Source organism: Rhinoderma darwinii, chromosome 2 (assembly GCF_050947455.1).
Source record: "Rhinoderma darwinii isolate aRhiDar2 chromosome 2, aRhiDar2.hap1, whole genome shotgun sequence".
Lineage (NCBI taxonomy): Eukaryota > Metazoa > Chordata > Amphibia > Anura > Rhinodermatidae > Rhinoderma > Rhinoderma darwinii.
Window position 1 is genome coordinate 252,168,587 of NC_134688.1, and position 18,333 is coordinate 252,186,919.

General features: G+C 44.0%; 1 protein-coding gene across 1 annotated transcript in view; it reads right to left on the minus strand.

The window, feature by feature from the left end:
* HDAC1 (histone deacetylase 1) overlaps window positions 1–17,604 on the minus strand; it is a 28,031-nt gene extending 10,427 nt beyond the window's left edge. The window contains exons 1-4 of the mRNA XM_075853133.1: window positions 17,469–17,604; window positions 9,151–9,263; window positions 929–1,046; window positions 759–833 (exon numbers count right to left, since the gene is read on the minus strand). Of these exons, the coding sequence (XP_075709248.1) occupies window positions 759–833; window positions 929–1,046; window positions 9,151–9,263; window positions 17,469–17,517 (355 nt within the window). The 5' untranslated portion in view covers window positions 17,518–17,604. The remainder of the gene's footprint in view (window positions 1–758; window positions 834–928; window positions 1,047–9,150; window positions 9,264–17,468) is intronic.
* Between the last annotated feature and the right edge of the window lie 729 nt (window positions 17,605–18,333).

Consider the following 18,333-nt stretch of genomic DNA (forward strand, 5'->3'; position numbering starts at 1 on the left):
AATAATACATAATGATCGCTGTTAATACAAGCATTCTGTATGCCAATGTCGATGTTATTATAGAGAAGGTGGTAAAGAACTCACAAGAGGGATGAGTAAAGCCCAGATTAGCATACAGTGAACTACACACCTGAGATCCTCGCTAATTGTGCGTTTACCATTGTGGTCAAATCGGTTTATTGCCTCGATGGTTGCAAAATTAGTGCACAACGCCCCGGTTTTGATGGAATTTCGCCAAAAGTGTGTAATTTTGCGTTATGGAGTGGAGATTTTACCGCACCGTGTGAACGTACCCAAACCATGACTGCCAGGGATGTATGTAACACGTCATGATGTTAATCAATTGACAGGACTAGAATTTAAGGGATATAGCTTCGTTTATCAGAGCTATCAAATGAGACCAGGATCAAAGTTCTCGCTGCAATATTCAGGAAGCAGGATAAAAAGTTTCACTTGCTGGTTTTGTGTAGGGAACGAGGGCAAAGCAGGAGAACCTGCAACTGACAACAGGAACAAAGGAAATCGTGATCCTGGTAGTTTTTTTTGCAGACATCAGTTTGATACAAAATTGCCTGCAGGCACCTAAGAGTGAAGTTCTAGGTGCCAATTTCACAACGTGCCTTGTGTCTATTTTCAGAAAATATATTGCTATTCGGGTACAATATGATTTTTTTTAATTTTATAATTCAAACTTTGATATGTCAGGAGTAAAAGTCTTGAAGCCCTTGGCAGTGAAAAGGGTTAAAGCTAACACTTACCTACAGAGCCACCGGCTGACAACTGGCAGAACTCAAATAGTCCATCAAACACTGGACAGTCCTCCCCAACATTAACTGTAGGAAAACGAAGAGAAACGTGTGTGACTGCACAACAGAATACCTTTCCAAAATAATCATTCTACTTCATTACAAGGGGCTTCAGCACTTACACCTCTGCATTTGTTTGCTGTATTCTGACATGTTATCTGGCCTGATAGAGCGAAGAAATTTGATGTAATCATCGCTGTGGTATTTTGTCATCTCTTCTGCATTAGCTTTGTGAGGTCTCTGAGAAAAGAAGATCAGTACAAAAAGGTCAGCACCCTACTACCTAGAACTTTTAAAGTAATCTTCAAAGAAACGTTGTATTTTTTTGTTTTACATATTTTATTGGTTTTAATCCTCTGTAGATCAAAGTCCTATCATGTAGCACACGCTCTAGTGTGACAAAGATCGAAACACTAGTACAGTGGTCAACACTACTACCTGGCTCAAGCAAGGAAGAAAGAAATACAAAAATAAAAGGGTTCTCCGCCCATGCAGGACATACCTTCCCGCCAACACTAGACTAGTCCGTTTTGTGCAGAAAGCCATAGGAGAAAGACATTTCATAACTGTGCAGCATCAATGTATCCGAAACAAAATCAGAACAAGTGTCCCGGGTCAAAATAACTGCGGGCAGGATCGGTGTCCACTAATAAAGCCAACAAGGATTTTGCAAGGAGTACAAAAATAAAATGTTCTTGTTAATGTCATTGGGGGACTTGGCTCCATAGGAAGTCCATTTCAGTGGGTGGGTAAAAGAAGGGACCTGCCATGCGACCTGCTTAGTGCACAGCAGCGTAGAGTACCTTGCGACACAGAGTGGCTAAGGAAGAAGTCAAGCTATGAATCTGGTAGAACTTCGTGAACGTATGCAATAGCCCGTTTAGCAGCCTTGTAAACTAAATCCGGCAGAAAAGCTTACTTATGGAGGCTGGAAAGCCCTTACGAGGCACTTCAAGGATGATCAAAAGCGAATCAGAGCAACTGAACGACTCAGCCGCAAGATAGATGCGTACAGTCCTAACCATGCTGAAACAGCGGCCGGAATTCTTTCGTGGATGAGAGGGAGAAAGATAGGAGGGAGGGAAGGACGATGACGTCGTTGATGTGGAAGGCAGAGATTACCTTACCTTTGGGAGAAGGCATCAGGACAGGTTGGATCAGTACTGTATCCTTGTTAAAAATCACAATTAAAGGAGATTTGCAGAAAAGAGCAGCAAATTCAAACCCATTGGATAAAACCGGTGGCCACAAGGAATGCAACCTTCCAAGAAAGGAACCTAATCGAGACATCATGGAGTGGCTCAAAAGGGAAAGCTTAAAGAGGCTCTGTCACCAGATTTTGCAACCCCTATCTGCTATTGCAGCAGATAGGCGCTGCAATGTAGATTACAGTAACGTTTTTATTTTTAAAAAAACGAGCATTTTTGGCCAAGTTATGACCATTTTTGTATTTATGCAAATGAGTCTTGCAAAAGTACAACTGGGCGTGTTGAAAAGTAAAAGTCCAAGTGGGCGTGTATTATGTGCGTACATCGGGGCGTTTTTAATACTTTTACTAGCTGGGTGTTCTGACGAGAAGTATCATCCACTTCTCTTCAGAACGCCCAGCTTCTGCCAGACCACGCTGTGACGTCACTCACAGGTCCTGCATCGTGTCAGAAGAGAGAGGACACATCGGCACCAGAGGCTACAGATGATTCTGCAGCAGCATCAGCGTTTGCAGGTAAGTCGATGTAGCTACTTACCTGCAAACGCCGATGCTGCTGCAGAATCAACTGAAGCCTCTGGTGCCGATGTGTCCTCGCTCGTCTGACACGATGCAGGACCTGCGGAAGTGACGTCACAGATCTGCACTGCCAGAAGCTGGGCGTTCTGAAGAGAAGTGGATGATACTTCTCGTCAGAATGCCCAGCTAGTAAAAGAAGTAAAAACGCCCCGATATACGCACATAATACACGCCCAGTTGTACTTTTACTTTTCAACACGCCCAGTTGTACTTTTGCAAGCCTCATTTGCATAAATACAAAAATGGTCATAACTTGGCCAAAAATGGGCAAAGGCAAAGGGTTGAATCCAGCGATGTAGAGGATAAAATGGCTTCACGACTGGACCGACACACTCCTGTCTGCACACCAGGACTCCATCTTATTGGACCTTTTTAAACCTCGATACCAGTAAACTTGGAATAAGTTTCCATTTTATCCTCTACATCGCTGGATTCAACCCTTTGCCTGTCTTTACCCATCGTGCGCCGACACGAGATTCCGTGCGATGTCTACGACACACACGTCAAGTGTCAGGTGAGCTGGAGGATCTCTCCCACATATCTTCTGTATTGGCCAAAAATGCTCGTTTTTTTAAAAATAAAAACGTTACTGTAATCTACATTGCAGCGCCTATCTGCTGCAATAGCAGATAGGGGTTGCAAAATCTGGTGACAGAGCCTCTTTAAAAAGGACTTTCAGTACCAGGTTAAGATTCTAGGCATTCGTGCAATTGCGATAAGGAGGGGGCACAATGAGCCACAACCGCCAAGCTTTCACCTGGGAACAGAAAGCCAGAGTGTATTTTAAGAGAATCAAGATAGCAGAGGCTTGACACTCTAGGAAAGCAAGGCAAAGTCCTTGTTTCACACCGGATTGGAGGGAGTAGAGAACACCAAAAGAACGGAAACTGCACTGCTCGCAGCTGCGAAAACAGGCATTCCATGTACGAGGATACATCTTCGCCGATTGCCGCTTTGTGCTTTAATCGTCAGGATGACCGACTCAAAAAGACCACAGCCACAACAGCTACATTAAATGCAGCAGAGGTGAAGTTGTATGGAATAGCAGACCTTAGGAAAGGAGGTTTATTTGCAGTGGAAAAAGGGCAGCCTGGAGAATCTACCGAACGGGCTAGGTGTTCACGAGTCCTGGTCGTGTAGACTGAACTTTGTGGTTCAGATGAGACACAAAAGGGCCATGTCAGAGGTGTCCCACTTCTGAAGAACTCCAGGTGGAGCGACAAGCACACCAGGTCCATGTTCTCCCGATGGAGAAAAGTATGCAGCCCAATTTTCCCCTCCCAGGTGGGTCTTCCCTCGCCCAATGCATAATCCAAGAAGACTCCCACATTGCCACCGGGCTACTGGTGCCTCACTGATGGTTCAGGTTAGCAACCATCGAATTATCAGTATGAGACCTAAAAAGGGGGGTCCAATGTGAGAGGGCTACAAAACTGCATCTCCGTTCCAAAAGATTGATCTGTAGTAAAGCTCTCTTTGGACCACTAGCCCTGAACGGTGTGTAAACCAAACACCTGTGAGGCTGGCATCTATCAAGATGACCAACCAATGGAGAGGCAAGAAAGACCGTCTCAGAGAAATGGCTGGTTAGGAGTGTGGATAGTCTGGAAAAAAAATGTGTGACAATTAAATGTTGCTCTAGCAGCGAAAAACGGGCCGATTTGAGGTAGATGCCTCGCATAAAAACTTTGAAGCGTGAGGAATTTGAGACACTAAGTCAGATGAATCTTCTTGTAGTGCTACCTCCGAAATGCCCTACTGAAACGGTCTGGCCCAGATGGAAGAGGCCTTGCAGACCCAGGAAGAGGCAAAACAGCACACAAAGTAAAACCTATCGCCATAAAGACAAATTTAGAAAGTCCAGTTTCTTGTCCAGAGAGTCATTAAGGGACAGTGACAGTAGTAAGGCGATTGTCTTGGAAAGCCGCAATACAGGGGGATCCCACAGATAAGGAAACCTACCACTTGCTCACTAAATCCTCAAGAAATGAAAATAGCATATCAGTCTTTTTAGAAACGGACAAGCGTCAATCAGGGTGCTTCCATTCCTATAGTGATTGACGCCTGTGGTGGCAGATACTTTTTCCTGAGATGGTGTGGAGGAGTCATCCTTAACGTTTAGGGTCTCCTGAACAGCATGATTTAAGTAGTGAATTGCTGACGCTAATTGGTCTCTTGGTCGGACTCAGGACCTAGATTAGAGAACTCCCTAGAGTATGCAGACAGAGAGAACGACGGAATTTCCCTTCTGGATCAGACAAGGAAATGCAACGAAGATACTGCGGATGAATGGGATCAGAATGCATTCTCCCTTGAGAAGATTCAAGGGATGGCAGGCTTTCTAGAGACTGTACCATGGATGGGAGGCTCTGAAAAGATCCCCTATGGCCTGGGACCTGACAGTTGAAGGGAGAAGCACCACATTCTGGAAGGGCATGAAAAGGCTAGACTAGAAATTTTTGATACAGTGACTGTAAGCAAAGTGCATCACCACTACTACAGGTTGTATGTTGGAGGCGATACTAGGGAAGAGAGAAAACTGGACAGCTGTAGGATGAAGAAAAAAAAAATGGCTGTCTGGATCAAACTTTTTATTTTTGCGTCGACACAGCAGTAGAAGGTCTTGTTTTTTGCGGGACAAGTTGTAATTTTTAATAGCACCATTTTGGGGTACATAGAATCTATTGATTAACTCTTATTAACTTTTGGGGGGGGGGGGGCAATTTCACCACACTTTTTTGCGTCCTAAATTTACGCCGTTTACCATGTGGTATAAATAAGGGTAAGTTCAGACACACTAATTACGGACGTAAATCGGGCGTATTAACCCCCGAATTACGTCCGAAATTACGGCTTGAATGCGTTGACAAACATCTGCCCATTGAAAGCAATGGGCTGACGTTTGTCTGTTCACACGAGGCGTATATTTACGCGCCGCTGTCAAATGACGGCACATAAATAGACGCCCGCGTCAAAGTGACCTGTCACTTCTTGGGGCGTAATTGGAGCCGTTATTCATTGACTCCAATGAAAAGCAGCGCCAATTACGTCCGTAATGGACGCGGCGTTCAAGCGCCTGCATATGCCGTTATGGCTGAAATGACGGGGCTGTTTTCTCCTGAAAACAGCCCCGTAATTTCGGCCGTAACGGACGTGCACGTGTGAACATACCCCAACACAATAACTTTATTCAGTTGGTTGTTGCGACTGCAACGATACCAAATTTGTATAGTTTTTGTATGTTTTACTACTTTTACACAGTGAAAACACTTTTTTTTCAAAATTATTTGTTTTTGCGTCTCCATATTTGAAGAGCTGTAAAATTCTTATTTTTTCGCCGATGCAGTTGTAGAAGGCCTTTTTTTTGCGGGACGACTTGTAGTTTTTATCAGTACCATTTTGGAGTAGATGTGACTTTATCACTTTTTAAAGGCTGGATTCAAAGAAAACAGCAATTTTTGCATGGTTTTTATTTTATTTTTTACGACGTTCACCGTGCGGGTTAAATGTAATAAGTTTATAGTTGGGGTCGTTACGGACGCGGCGATACCACATATGTGGAACTTGTTTGAAAAACCCACTTTTCCCCCTTACAAACTGCTTTATAATTAACACTTTTTATTAAACTTTTTTTTTTTACTAGATTCACTGAAAAATTGATAATAAATGTCGTTCTAATATTATAGAATATAGTTCACCGCCTGAAAGAACGATTAAAATGTAAAGTTTATTAATAGTATTTATAAAAATTGTGGCTCAACCAGCCACTGATACCAGACCAGGCATAAGCAAGCGATTAGCGACAGGAGAAATTGGTTCAGAGTGATTGATGTATCTCACACCTAAATAACACTTCCCCTGCTAATAGTATAAATTCCGCTGTATCCTTGCCAAAAATCACTATCTATATAGATCCTACGCGTTTCCTCATCACACTAAAGTGATGTTTCCTCAGGGATTCATAGATATAAATTGTAAGTTAAATTCTAAAGTGTTTCAATGATTACAATGTTACAGCACTGGATAGCACTGTTCCTGTGCTGATTATTAGCCTCCAGGCGTATGCACGGCTCTAATGCACTGTCCGTACACGCGCCGAAAAGACCCATGGTTTAAAAGGCTGAGAGCCCGCCCTCAAAAGGTCGTCCCCAGGGAAAGCCACCAATCCGCGTCCTACACGCCAACCTGTGACGTGCCGGAGGCGGCTCTCCCGGACCTAGCAACCAGTGAGGGTTCCTGAACGCCGAAAGCGTCCATAGTAACAGTTTTTTTTTACTAGTCCCACTAGGGGACTTCACTATGCGATCCTCTGATCGCATTTAGAATACACTGCAATACTTCTGTATTGCAGTGTATTATGCCTGTCCGTGTAAAACAGACAGGCATCTGCTAGGACATGCCAGAGGCATAACCTAGCAGGCATTTACTACAGGCAGACCTGGGGGCCTTTATTAGGCCCCCGGCTGCCATCGGAGAAACAGATACTTGGTGATCTTATCACCGGGTGTCGGTGGGAGAGAGAGGGAGCTCCCTCCCTCTCTCCAAAACCACTCAGATGCGGCGCACGCTATTGAGCGCCACATCTGAGGGGTTAAACGGGTGAAATCGATACGAATATCGATCTCACACGTTCGAGCAGGGACGCCCCCAACCCTCAGCTACCTCTGGCAGCCGAGAGCAGGGAGATTTAACGGCTCCCTGCTCGGTTTATTTATTCCGATACAGCGACGTAAAAAGGCTATCGCATCGGAATAAAGCCCATTAGTAACCAACGTAAAACCACTATGGGGCGGTCACTAACGGGTTAAAGCAAACGTTTTTTCTGATGCGTTTTTGGAGCTGTATTTCTATAGACAATGAAAAACTGCTCCAAAAACGGCTCAAGGAGTGACTCGGCCGGGTAAGTGGGCCACATATAGAAAAAATGGGAAGTTGACGGGCCGCATTACTTTTAAATTTGATACAATACAAAATTATTGTTAATCAATTAGATATTTGAACTACTATAAACACTATAATGCTACATTAATATAATAAAACCGCTAGGTTTAAAATTTGAGAGAATTCCCCCACGTGCTTATTTCAACAATCCAGTTTAAGTGTCGCTAAATGCAGTCCGGCGGCTCAGTTGGCAGCGTTTGGCAGACACATGTCAAGATTGGGTAAGCCCCTTTTTAGATGCTGCCACAGTGCCCTTCGCAGATAATGGCACACACACCCCAAGTAGATAGCTCCATTGTGGCTCCCTCTAGGAGTGGAATCCCCAACCAGAGCGTTGCCGACGCTTTGGCTGGGGATTCCTCTACTGTTGGGAGCCCCTGACGTCACTGTCCATACACTGACTTCAGAGGATCCTCCTGGACAGGAATGTGATATCAGGGGCAACCCCAGAGCCGATGTCCCGGAGCAGAGCACTAGTATAGGCTCTGCGCCAGAAATCTGGGGAAGCCACTGACATCAGTGTCCATATATGGACAGTGATGTCAGGGGCTTGCCCAGAGCTGGGGTCCAGGAGCTGAGCCACTTCTAGCACTCTGCCTGGGATTCCAGCTCTGCTCCTGACGTCACTGTAGATATATGGACATGGATGTCAGGGGCAACCCCAGAGCTGGAGTCCCAGGCAGAGCGCTAGTAGGCTCTTCCTGGGACTACAGCTGTGCTCCTGAAATCACCGGGATTCTTGCTCGGGGGAAGCCCCTGACATCACTGTCGATGTATGGACAGCGATATCAGAGGCTTCCCCAGAGTCCCGGAGCAGAGCCTATACTAGCGCTCTGCCCGAGACTCCAGCTCTGGGGAAGCCCCAGACATCGCTGTCCATATGTGGTCAGGGGATTCCAGAGACCCGGAGCAGAGCCTATACTAGCGCTCTGCCCGGGTCTCCAGCTCTATGGAAGCCCCAGACATCGCTGTCCATATGTGGACAGCGATGTCAGGGAATTCCACAGAGTTCCGGAACAGAGCCTATACTAGCGGCTCTGTGTCCTGCGGGCCGCAGACGACTGCCCCAGGAGTCGCATGCGGCCCGCATGTTTGAGACCCGTTTTAAAGCAACCAGTTGGCTCTTATAATTCAATCTGCATCACAGAGTGAGATCAGCTGCCTTGCCCTCAGTAAGGCCCCATGTACACGACCGTAAAAATCGTCCACTTCTATTATCCATGGACACCATCCTGTTTTTTTTACGGGAAAGTGTCCGGGCCATAGAAGTGTACCTCAAAAGATAGGACATATCCTATCTTTTTATTTTTATGGACTGTGCGCCCATACTTTGTACAGGCACGGACATGTGCATAAGGCCTAACACTTTCTCCTGAGCTAACGAGAAGATCACTGAAATAATATTTGCAGGTCGTTTTGTGGCAGGGCTGAATTGCAGAGGAAATTTGTTGTGATTAACTTAATTTTCATGGCAAGGAATGACTTTGCAATTAATTGCAATTTATCTGATCACTCCATAACAATCTAGAGTTAATGCAAATTGCCACTATAAAAACGGAAGCAGTAAACTTTGTGAAAAACTAAATTTGTCAGTCTCAATTTATACCAAGCTCTTACGTAGATTTCCATCTTGCGGTAGAGTCCATAGTTCAAAAGCAGATTGTGTGTCATACGAATTCTGTGAGGTTTCATGGGATGTCCCTGCCCATAGTAATAGTTGCCAACGTCCCCTATAAAAATAAAATAAAACAAAAAACAAGAGGTCATGAAAATGGATAGTACACTGTACCATAAACACTTATGAGAAAAATAAGAACATATTTACACTTATTTCTTGTCCGTGTGCTGTCAGTTTTAACAATGGACAGCACACTGATCCATACAAGTCAGTGTGGCTATTCACACATCAGTTTTTTCAACAGAGCTTGACACCATTGTGAGAAACTCCCAGAATGCCATAGTATGGTCCATTTTTTGTGTACCAGACACGCCCATTGAAGTCTATGAGTGCGTAAAAAAAACGGATAGCATCTTTGTGCAGGTCAGGAGGAAAAAAAAAAAAAGAAGAAGTGAAACCAGGAAGTGCTTGCAGGGGAGAAAAACCGAGGACACCGAAGCCAAACAAACATTTACTTGGATGCAATTTTTTTGGGGACAGAATAGGGTTGGCCGATTTTGCCAAAAAACTAAATCTAGATTTTATATAACCTAAAGAGAAGGATGCCAATAGACAAAGGATGTACGAAAAATAGAAAAATACTTTATTCAAGATGACACATAAATATGCAATGTTAAAAAAGAATCCACAAACCAACAGGTTAAAAAGGACATACAAGCCGTGCAACTCACAAGATAAATATACCATGTAAGCAAAGAGTATATGTGAATAATGGCATTACCCAACACTGTATGCGTCTGCAAACAGTATATTGCCCGCAAAAGTTACACAAAGTAAGGTATATATCTACCATATAAAATGGTGTACAGGTGGGTAACAAAATGCGTATAAAGGTAACAGCAGGAAATAGACAGTGCTGACAGTTTGAAACAATATTTAAGGTAAGTAGCAATGATTGAGCATACCCATGATAGGTGCCAGAGTGGAGTGCACAGCAAGAAGTCCGCCCCAACGCGCGTTTCGGCGCAAATAGATTCTAATTTATAACATTTCCATGTGCTGGTCACTAGAGGGAGCAGTTCCCAAAATTGCAGCATGGTCAATGTGGTAAAGCAACCCCATTGCTTTATGCAGCAAATTTGGGGTAGACACACTCGCTCTAGTGTCCTCAGACAATCCCCCCTCCCTTATTCTGGCTAGTGCCAGGAGAAGGAGGGGTTTGAATCTTCAAACCTTCTACACTGTGTGCCGCCATTTTCTGAGCCTCCTGCAGTGTAGGAGGATTAGATACAGTGCTCAGCAGACAGTATAACACATGAACATAATACACACATCACATACACGAATATAAATTACCTGCTCCTGCCGCAGCTGCCACCGCCTGCTCCTATTCCTTGAGCCTTCGCTTCCTTGAATATATGGCCGGAAGCCGCGTCCGGAAGTAGTCATCTTACTGTCCGGCAGCGGCTTCCGGTCCACATGAAAATTGCGCCGTATTTCGCTCTGCTAATGAGCTTTGTTTTGGGCTGTGTGGGAGCGGAGCATACGCCGTTCCCACACAGACGGCGTACACTGCAGAGAATGGAAGGCTCCCGTTCGCATTCTCTATGGAGATGTATGTGCCATATTCCATCTCTGTATGTGTTGTTAATCGACACATACAGAGATGAAAAAAAAAAAATAGCAGCCCCCATAGAGAAGTAAAAGTAAAAAAAAAAAGTAAAAAGTACAACACAAGAACACAAATAAAATTTATTTTCATATCATACTAAGAGCAATATGATAAAAAATAATAATGAATGACACCTTCCCTTTAAAGGCATGGTGTCGCCCCAAAAACATGGTTTTTTTTTTAAATTTAAACATTTAGTGTGTGGGTGATTAAACATTGTTCAAATTTTTTTTATTTTTTTCGCGAGTCAGGAAATATTATAAATTTTTTCAAATTTATAATACTACCCATTTTTGGTCACTAGATGGAGCTGTTTGGAGCTAGTTCCCAAAATTGCAGCATTGCAACATTGGGTTAAAAGCTATCGCTCTAGTGAGCTCTCAGCAATCCCCCCTCCTTTATCCTGGCTAGTGCCGGGATAAACGAGGGGTTTGAAAGGTTTAACCTCCTACACTGTGTGTCGCCATTTTTTGAGGTAACCCACAGTGTAGTAGGTTTACATGCAGTAGTAAACACACACAAACACTAACATACATTGAAATCGCTTACCTGCTCCTGCCGCCGCGGCCCGTCCGCTCCCTTTGCTGCCGCTGTTCCATGTGCACTTGTCCGGAAGCCGCGACCGGAAGTAGTAATATTACTGTCCAGCCGCGACTTCCGGTCCACAGGAAAATGGCGCCGGACGGCGCCAATTTCGAATAGGACTGTGTGGGAGCGGCGCATGCGCAGTTCCCACACAGACGCCGTACACGGCAGTCAATGGGACGGGAGCCGTTCGCAGTCCCTATGGGACTGTGGCTGCCGTATTCCATGTCTGTGTGTGTCGTTAATCGACACACACAGAAATGGAACAAAAAATGGCAGCCCCCATAGGGAAGAAAAAGTGTGAAAATAAGAAACAGTAAAACACAAACACACAAATGAAAATAAACGTTTATATTAAGGCACTAACATCTTTAACATATAAACAAATTATTTGTGATGACACTGTTCCTTTAAGGGGTTAATGACCAAGGTATTTTTTACGTTTTTCCATGGTCTCATTCCAAGAGCTATAACTTTTTTATTTTTGCATTGACAGCCATATAAGGTCTTGTTTTTTGCGGGACAAGTTGTATTTTTTAATAGCACCATTTTGAGGTACATATTATTTATTGATTAACTATTATATTTTTTTTTTGGTGGGGGGGGGGGGGGAATAGAAAAATAAACTGACATTTCACCATTCTTTTTTGCGTCCTAAATCTACGCCGTTTACCGTGTGGTATAAATAACACAATAACTGTATTCAGCGGGTTGTTACCAAATGTGTATAGATTTTGTATGTTTTACTACTTTTACACAGTAAAAATGCTTTTTTTTCAAAGTTATTTGTTCTTGCGTCTTCATATTTGAAGAGCCATAACTTTTTTATTGTTCCGCCTATGCAGTTGTATGAGGGCTTTTTTTTTTTTGCGGGACGACTTGTAGTTTTTATTGGTACCATTTTGGAGTAGATGCGACTGATCACTTTTTATCACTTTTTTTTAAGTCAGGATTCACAGAAAACAGAAATTTTTCCATTGTTTTTTATTTTATTTTTTATTGCGCTCACCCTGCGGGTTAAATAATGTAACAGCTTTATACTCTGAGTCATTACGGACGCGGCGATACCAAATATGCGTAACTTTTTTACTTTATTTTAGGTTTTTTAATAGTAAAGCAGTTTGTAAGGGGAAAAAGTGGGTTTTTCATTTTTTTTTTTACTAGTCCCACTAGGCGACTTTAATATGCGATCATCCAATCGCTTTTATAATACACAGTAATAAACTGCACTACAAAAGTATTGCAAACTGTCCGTTTAAAACGGACAGGCATCTGCTAGGATATGCCTCCGGCATGACCTAGCAGGCATTCACTACAGGCAGACCTGGGAGACTTTATTAGGCCCCCGGCTGCCATCGGAGACAGACACTTGGCGATCTTATCGCTGGGTGTCAGTGGGATGAGAGGGAGCTCCCTCCCCCTCTCCAAAACGACTCTAATGTAGCGCTCGCTATTGAGCGCCACATCTGAGGGGTTAAACAGGTGAAATCGATACTAATACCGATCTCACACGTTCGAGAAGGGACGTCCCCAGCTACCAGAGGTAGCCGAGAGCAGGGAGATTTAACAGCTCCCTGCACTGTTTATTTATCCTGATGCAGCGCCGTAAAAAGGCTATTGCATCAGAATAAAGCCCATTAGTGGCCGCTGTGAAAAGGCGTATTGGCGGTCACTAACGGGTTAAAGATAACTTTTCACCTCCCCATACATGTGCAGCATGTAATGGGTAGGGCTGCACAAACCCTGGGGCACTTTTAAAAAAAAAATTCTATCTCCCTCCGTTATTTAGATATCGGTGCCATTATATTTGGCGTCCGATATTGAAATAATCCCCTGAACTGTCAACGGGGCGTGTACTGGCAAGGGGGCGTGTTACTATGGCTGTGACACTGTCCAATCAGATATGGACCATGTTACAGCAAGTGCACGCTCTCATTCTTTAGCTTTCAAGATCAGCCTTCTGCCGAACTGGCAAGGGGGAGTGTGTCGGCTGCGGAAAGTGTTAGCACTCCCCAGCTGTTACACTGTCCGTAGCAGTGACATCTTGAAAGCTGAAGAGCACGCACGCATACTGTTTATCAGTGCTACACTGGCCTGTGTATAACGGATTCCTTACAGGGTACCACACATCTATGGATATTTTTATTATTTACCCTGTTATTATACCCTCTTATGCCCTGATGTACTCCGCACAGATTACATATGCCCCTGCATTATAAACTGAAACACAAGTAAATCTCCAAACATAACTACTACTACTAAGCAAAATCCATGCTGCAAATGACGCTCCTTCCCTTCTAAGCCCTACAGCGTGCCCAAACAGCAGATTATGTCCACATGTATGGCCTTGCCATACCCAGGAAAACCCGCTTAACAATTTATGGGGTAAGATTCTCCAGTGGCACAACATATTGTATGGTGAAATGGCATAATCTGTGGAAAAATTGCAATTTTCACTTTGCAGCATCCGCTGCGTATTTATTTCTAAAAAAAACACACCTGTGGGGTCTAAATTCTCAGTACACCCCTTGATAAATGCCTTTAGGGCTGTTTCTAAAATGGGGTCACTTTTTTTTTTTTTTTTTGTACATCAGGAGTTTTGCAAATGCGACGTAGCGTCTGCAGACAGTTTCAGAAAAAAAAAAATCTATGCTCCAAAAGTAAAATGCCACTCCGTTTCTTCTGAAAACTCCCATATGTTCAAAACAGCAGTTTATTACCACATATGGGGTATAATCATACTCTGGAGACATTTCTTTACAAATGTTGGGGGGCTTTTTCTTTATTCCTTGTGAAAATGAAAAATGTTGATATAAAACTACATCTTATTGAAAAAATATAACATTTTTAATTTTCATGGCTTGATTCTAATTCAGCAAAAAAAAAAACTTTGGGGTTGAAATTTTCACTATACCCGTAGATTAATTCCTCAAGGGGTGTGGTTTCCCAAATGGAGTCACTTTTGGGGTGAATCCACTATACATTACAAATGGCTCTCCTACACTTCTGAACACTGCCGTGTATAACCAATGTTCTCTTCCTTCAGTGACCTCCCCGCTCGTCGTTAGTGCCGGACGTGTCACAGTAGGATGGAGGAACGCTCCTTCCTCCACTACCACCAGTGATAATCTGAGTATTTGAGGGAAAGAGGAGACTGTCGCGAGCAGCACAGGGTTCCTGATGTGCCTGTGCCGCTCGCGCTGCAGTGAAGTGACAGACCAGCCCAAGGCAGGTGTTAGAGCAGAGCAAAAGCTTGAAATAAAGGCACACAAGTTGGCACCAGTATTTTTTGCAGCCATTGAGGAACATTGGGGTTAATGTTACCCACATTAACCCCAACATTGCCATTATGTGAGGGAAATGGTGAAGTCACTGTCACTTATTAATGAGGAACATGGTATTATGAACCTCTACGTGCCTCACATTAATAGCAATTAACCCATCATATACCTCACACATTAACCCAATGTTGCCCATTATGCCTGAGCAAGGTACTTTATGGGATCACTTACTATGATTATAATGGGCAACACGGAGCTAATGTGTGAGGGAAATGATGTGGTTAAAGAGGCTCTGTCACCAGATTTTGCAGCCCCTATCTGCTATTGCAGCAGATCGGCGCTGCAATGTAGATTACAGTAACGTTTTTATTTTTAAAAAACGAGCATTTTTGGCCAAGTTATGACCATTTTTGTATTTATGCAAATGAGGCTTGCAAAAGTACAACTGGGCGTGTTTACAGTAAAAGTACAACTGGGCGTGTATTATGTGCGTACATCGGGGCGTGTTTACTTCTTTTACTAGCTGGGCGTTGTGTATAGAAGTATCATCCACTTCTCTTCAGAACGCCCAGCTTCTGGCAGTGCAGACACAGCGTGTTCTCCAGAGATCACGCTGTGTCGTCACTCACAGGTCCTGCATCGTGTCAGACGAGCGAGGACACATCGGCACCAGAGGCTACAGATGATTCTGCAGAAGCATCAGCGTTTGCAGGTAAGTCGATGTAGCTACTTACCTACAAACGCTGATGCTGCTGCAGAATCAACTGTAGCCTCTGGTGCCAATGTGTCCTCGCTCGTCTGACACGATGCAGGACCTGTGAGTGACGTCACAGCGTGATCTCTCGAGAACACGGCTGTGTCTGCACTGCCAGAAGCTGGGCGTTCTGAAGAGAAGCGGATGATACTTCTCATCAGAAAGCCCAGCTAGTAAAAGAAGTAAACATGCCCCGATGTACGCACATAATACACGCCCAGTTGTACTTTTCAACACGCCCACTTGGACTTTTACTTTAAACACGCCCAGTTGGACTTTTGCAAGCCTCATTTGCATAAATACGAAAATGGTCATAACTTGGCCAAAAATGCTCGTTTTTTTAAAATAAAAACGTTACTGTAATCTACATTGCAGCGCCTATCTGCTGCAATAACAGATAGGGGTTGCAAAATCTGGTGACAGAGCCTCTTTAATTCACATGGCCGCGTGAGAAATGGACCGTATGTCGCCCGCTTTTCCTAGACCCAACAGTTCAGAAAGCCAGACTCCGAGCATCATAGTCATCTATGATGATAGGAGTCACTGCCTCCCTGCGGGAATACCGTTTCATGTTTTCAGTACGGGACAGTTGTCCCGCGGGGAGGCAGTGACTCCCATCATAGATAACTATGGTGCTAGGTATATGATCTGGTTAACTACTATTAATGTGAGGCACACACCATGTGCCTCACATCAGAAAATGTAAGGATTTTTGTGGGTTTTTTAACGTTGGCAAAGTATTGTTTTGGTATCGTATCGCAATACTACGCTAAGAATCGAGATTCAAGTCCAAATTCTGATAAGGTAGTTTGCAATAAAACAATGAAAGCAGCATAATTTACCTGCTATATCCCCTGCTTTCCAGCACCATTGCTTACCACAGTGATCTTTTACTGCAGCAATGACATCACATCAACACACGTGACCGATGAGGCCAATGATTGGCTGCAGCGGTCACATGTGTGGATGGGACGTCATGGCTGCAGCTCCGTAAACAAGCCGATGTGGAGCACTGGATTTAAAAAGTAATTCTGCTTTTATATTTTATTGCCATCTCCTCCCTTTACCTTTTTTTTTTGTTGATTCTGGAACACCCCTTTAATATCAGCTGTTTGCGGGGCATTTTTTTACTTTATAGATGTTTTACAACATATTTGAAAGTCATTTGATGGAGCCAACACACTGGAGCACCTGATGCAGTGATGGGTTTTCTCATCTATGGTGCCAGTTTGACTTAATGGAAAAATGTTCTATAGATTGAAAATGTGTAGACCAGATTGTCATTACTTCTACAATCATAGCATTTAGTAAACATGAGAGTTTCGGATGAGAGGACGCACAACCGCAGTTATTCCAAATCTGACGATAAGCAAAACATGTGAGAAAATAGATCAGTGGACAAACATTCCACAATTGAAGATATGGGATTGTGCTCGATTGTGATTTGCTGGCAGGGGCTTATCAAAACTAAGAGTGCTGCAACTCCCAACAACAACCAATCAGCTTCAAGCACATTTTTTTTAGCTGGAAATGAAACCAACAAACTGATTGGTTACTATGAGCAACTGCTCCATTTCACCCGTGTACCAATTCTAATAAATCCCCCCACCCTGTCTCTGGTCCAAGTAAAGATCTGCAAACAAGAAGATGCAGTGTCTCATACTTTCAATCCGGGGATGTAAATCCACCGCGTGCGCAGGCCAGATGCGCAGACACGATTCATGGAGATGCTTCCGTAAACTGATTTTCCCGGCTCTCTCTCCTTGGAAGACACGCAATTCCGACGTCCCGTTACCTCACCGTGACGATTGGCTGACACGCAGGGAAATCACTATTAGGAAGCGAATATGACACCGATAACCCCTGGCACATCTAGCCCACTGTACCTCACTTTGAACCCCGATCTTGCTAGCCCCTGCTGCCCACGCCAATTCCTTGCACGGTTCTCGCCTCCACATCACCCTTTATTCCCCCACCAAAGCGGTCTCCCCTTCATTCACTATATGTCCTGAATGAATCCCTTACCATCATAGTAATAGCACACTTTCTTCTTTGTTCCCTGGGTGTACGCCATTTTCCTTCCTGGGCTCCGGATCCACTCCTGTTCTGAGACCCAGCGTCCGCCTACGTGCTACACTTACTTTACCCAATCCCAGCACGACTTCGAAAGTCGGGATTAGACGGACAGCTCGCCATCCAATAAGCAATTCGAACGAACAATGAGAAGGCGGAGCCTTCCGCGCTGGTCAGAAAAAAAGGTTTAGGTTGAGGCACGATACCGGTTCAGCCAATCAGAGCACTGTTTCGTGAGTCGGCATTTAGATGGACAACTAAGCATCCAATAAGCAGTTATAATGAACAATGGATGGGCGGAAGTTTGGCGCCGTCTGAAGTTAAGTTAGGTTGTCTTTTGGTAGTTATTCGTGTGCCCTTTTATCCCTCCTGCTGCAGAGTACTATGAATTTATCGCGAGATTAAACTCCCGCCCTTTGTCTCGCAGCTAGGACACGACCTGGTTATCATCGAACACATGAGCAACTGATAACAACAAATTCAGTTTGTCTACAAAGAGTGAAAGAGATTTTTTATTTTCAATTCCTAAGCACCTAAGGCGTCGTTCACATCTGGGTCAGGGCTCCGTTGTTTTGACTGAATCAATAGCGCAGTCTGAGCTTTCCGTCGGAATGAAGCCTGGACTGACACAAACGGAAACCATAGGTTTCCATCACCATTGATTTCAATGGTGACGGATCCGGCGCCAATGGTTTCCATTTATCTCCGTTCTTCAAGGTTTCCGCCGTTTTGACGGAATCGATACCTCCGATTCCATCAAAACGACGGAACCCTTGCACAACGGAGATAAATGGAAACCATTGGCATCGGATCCTTC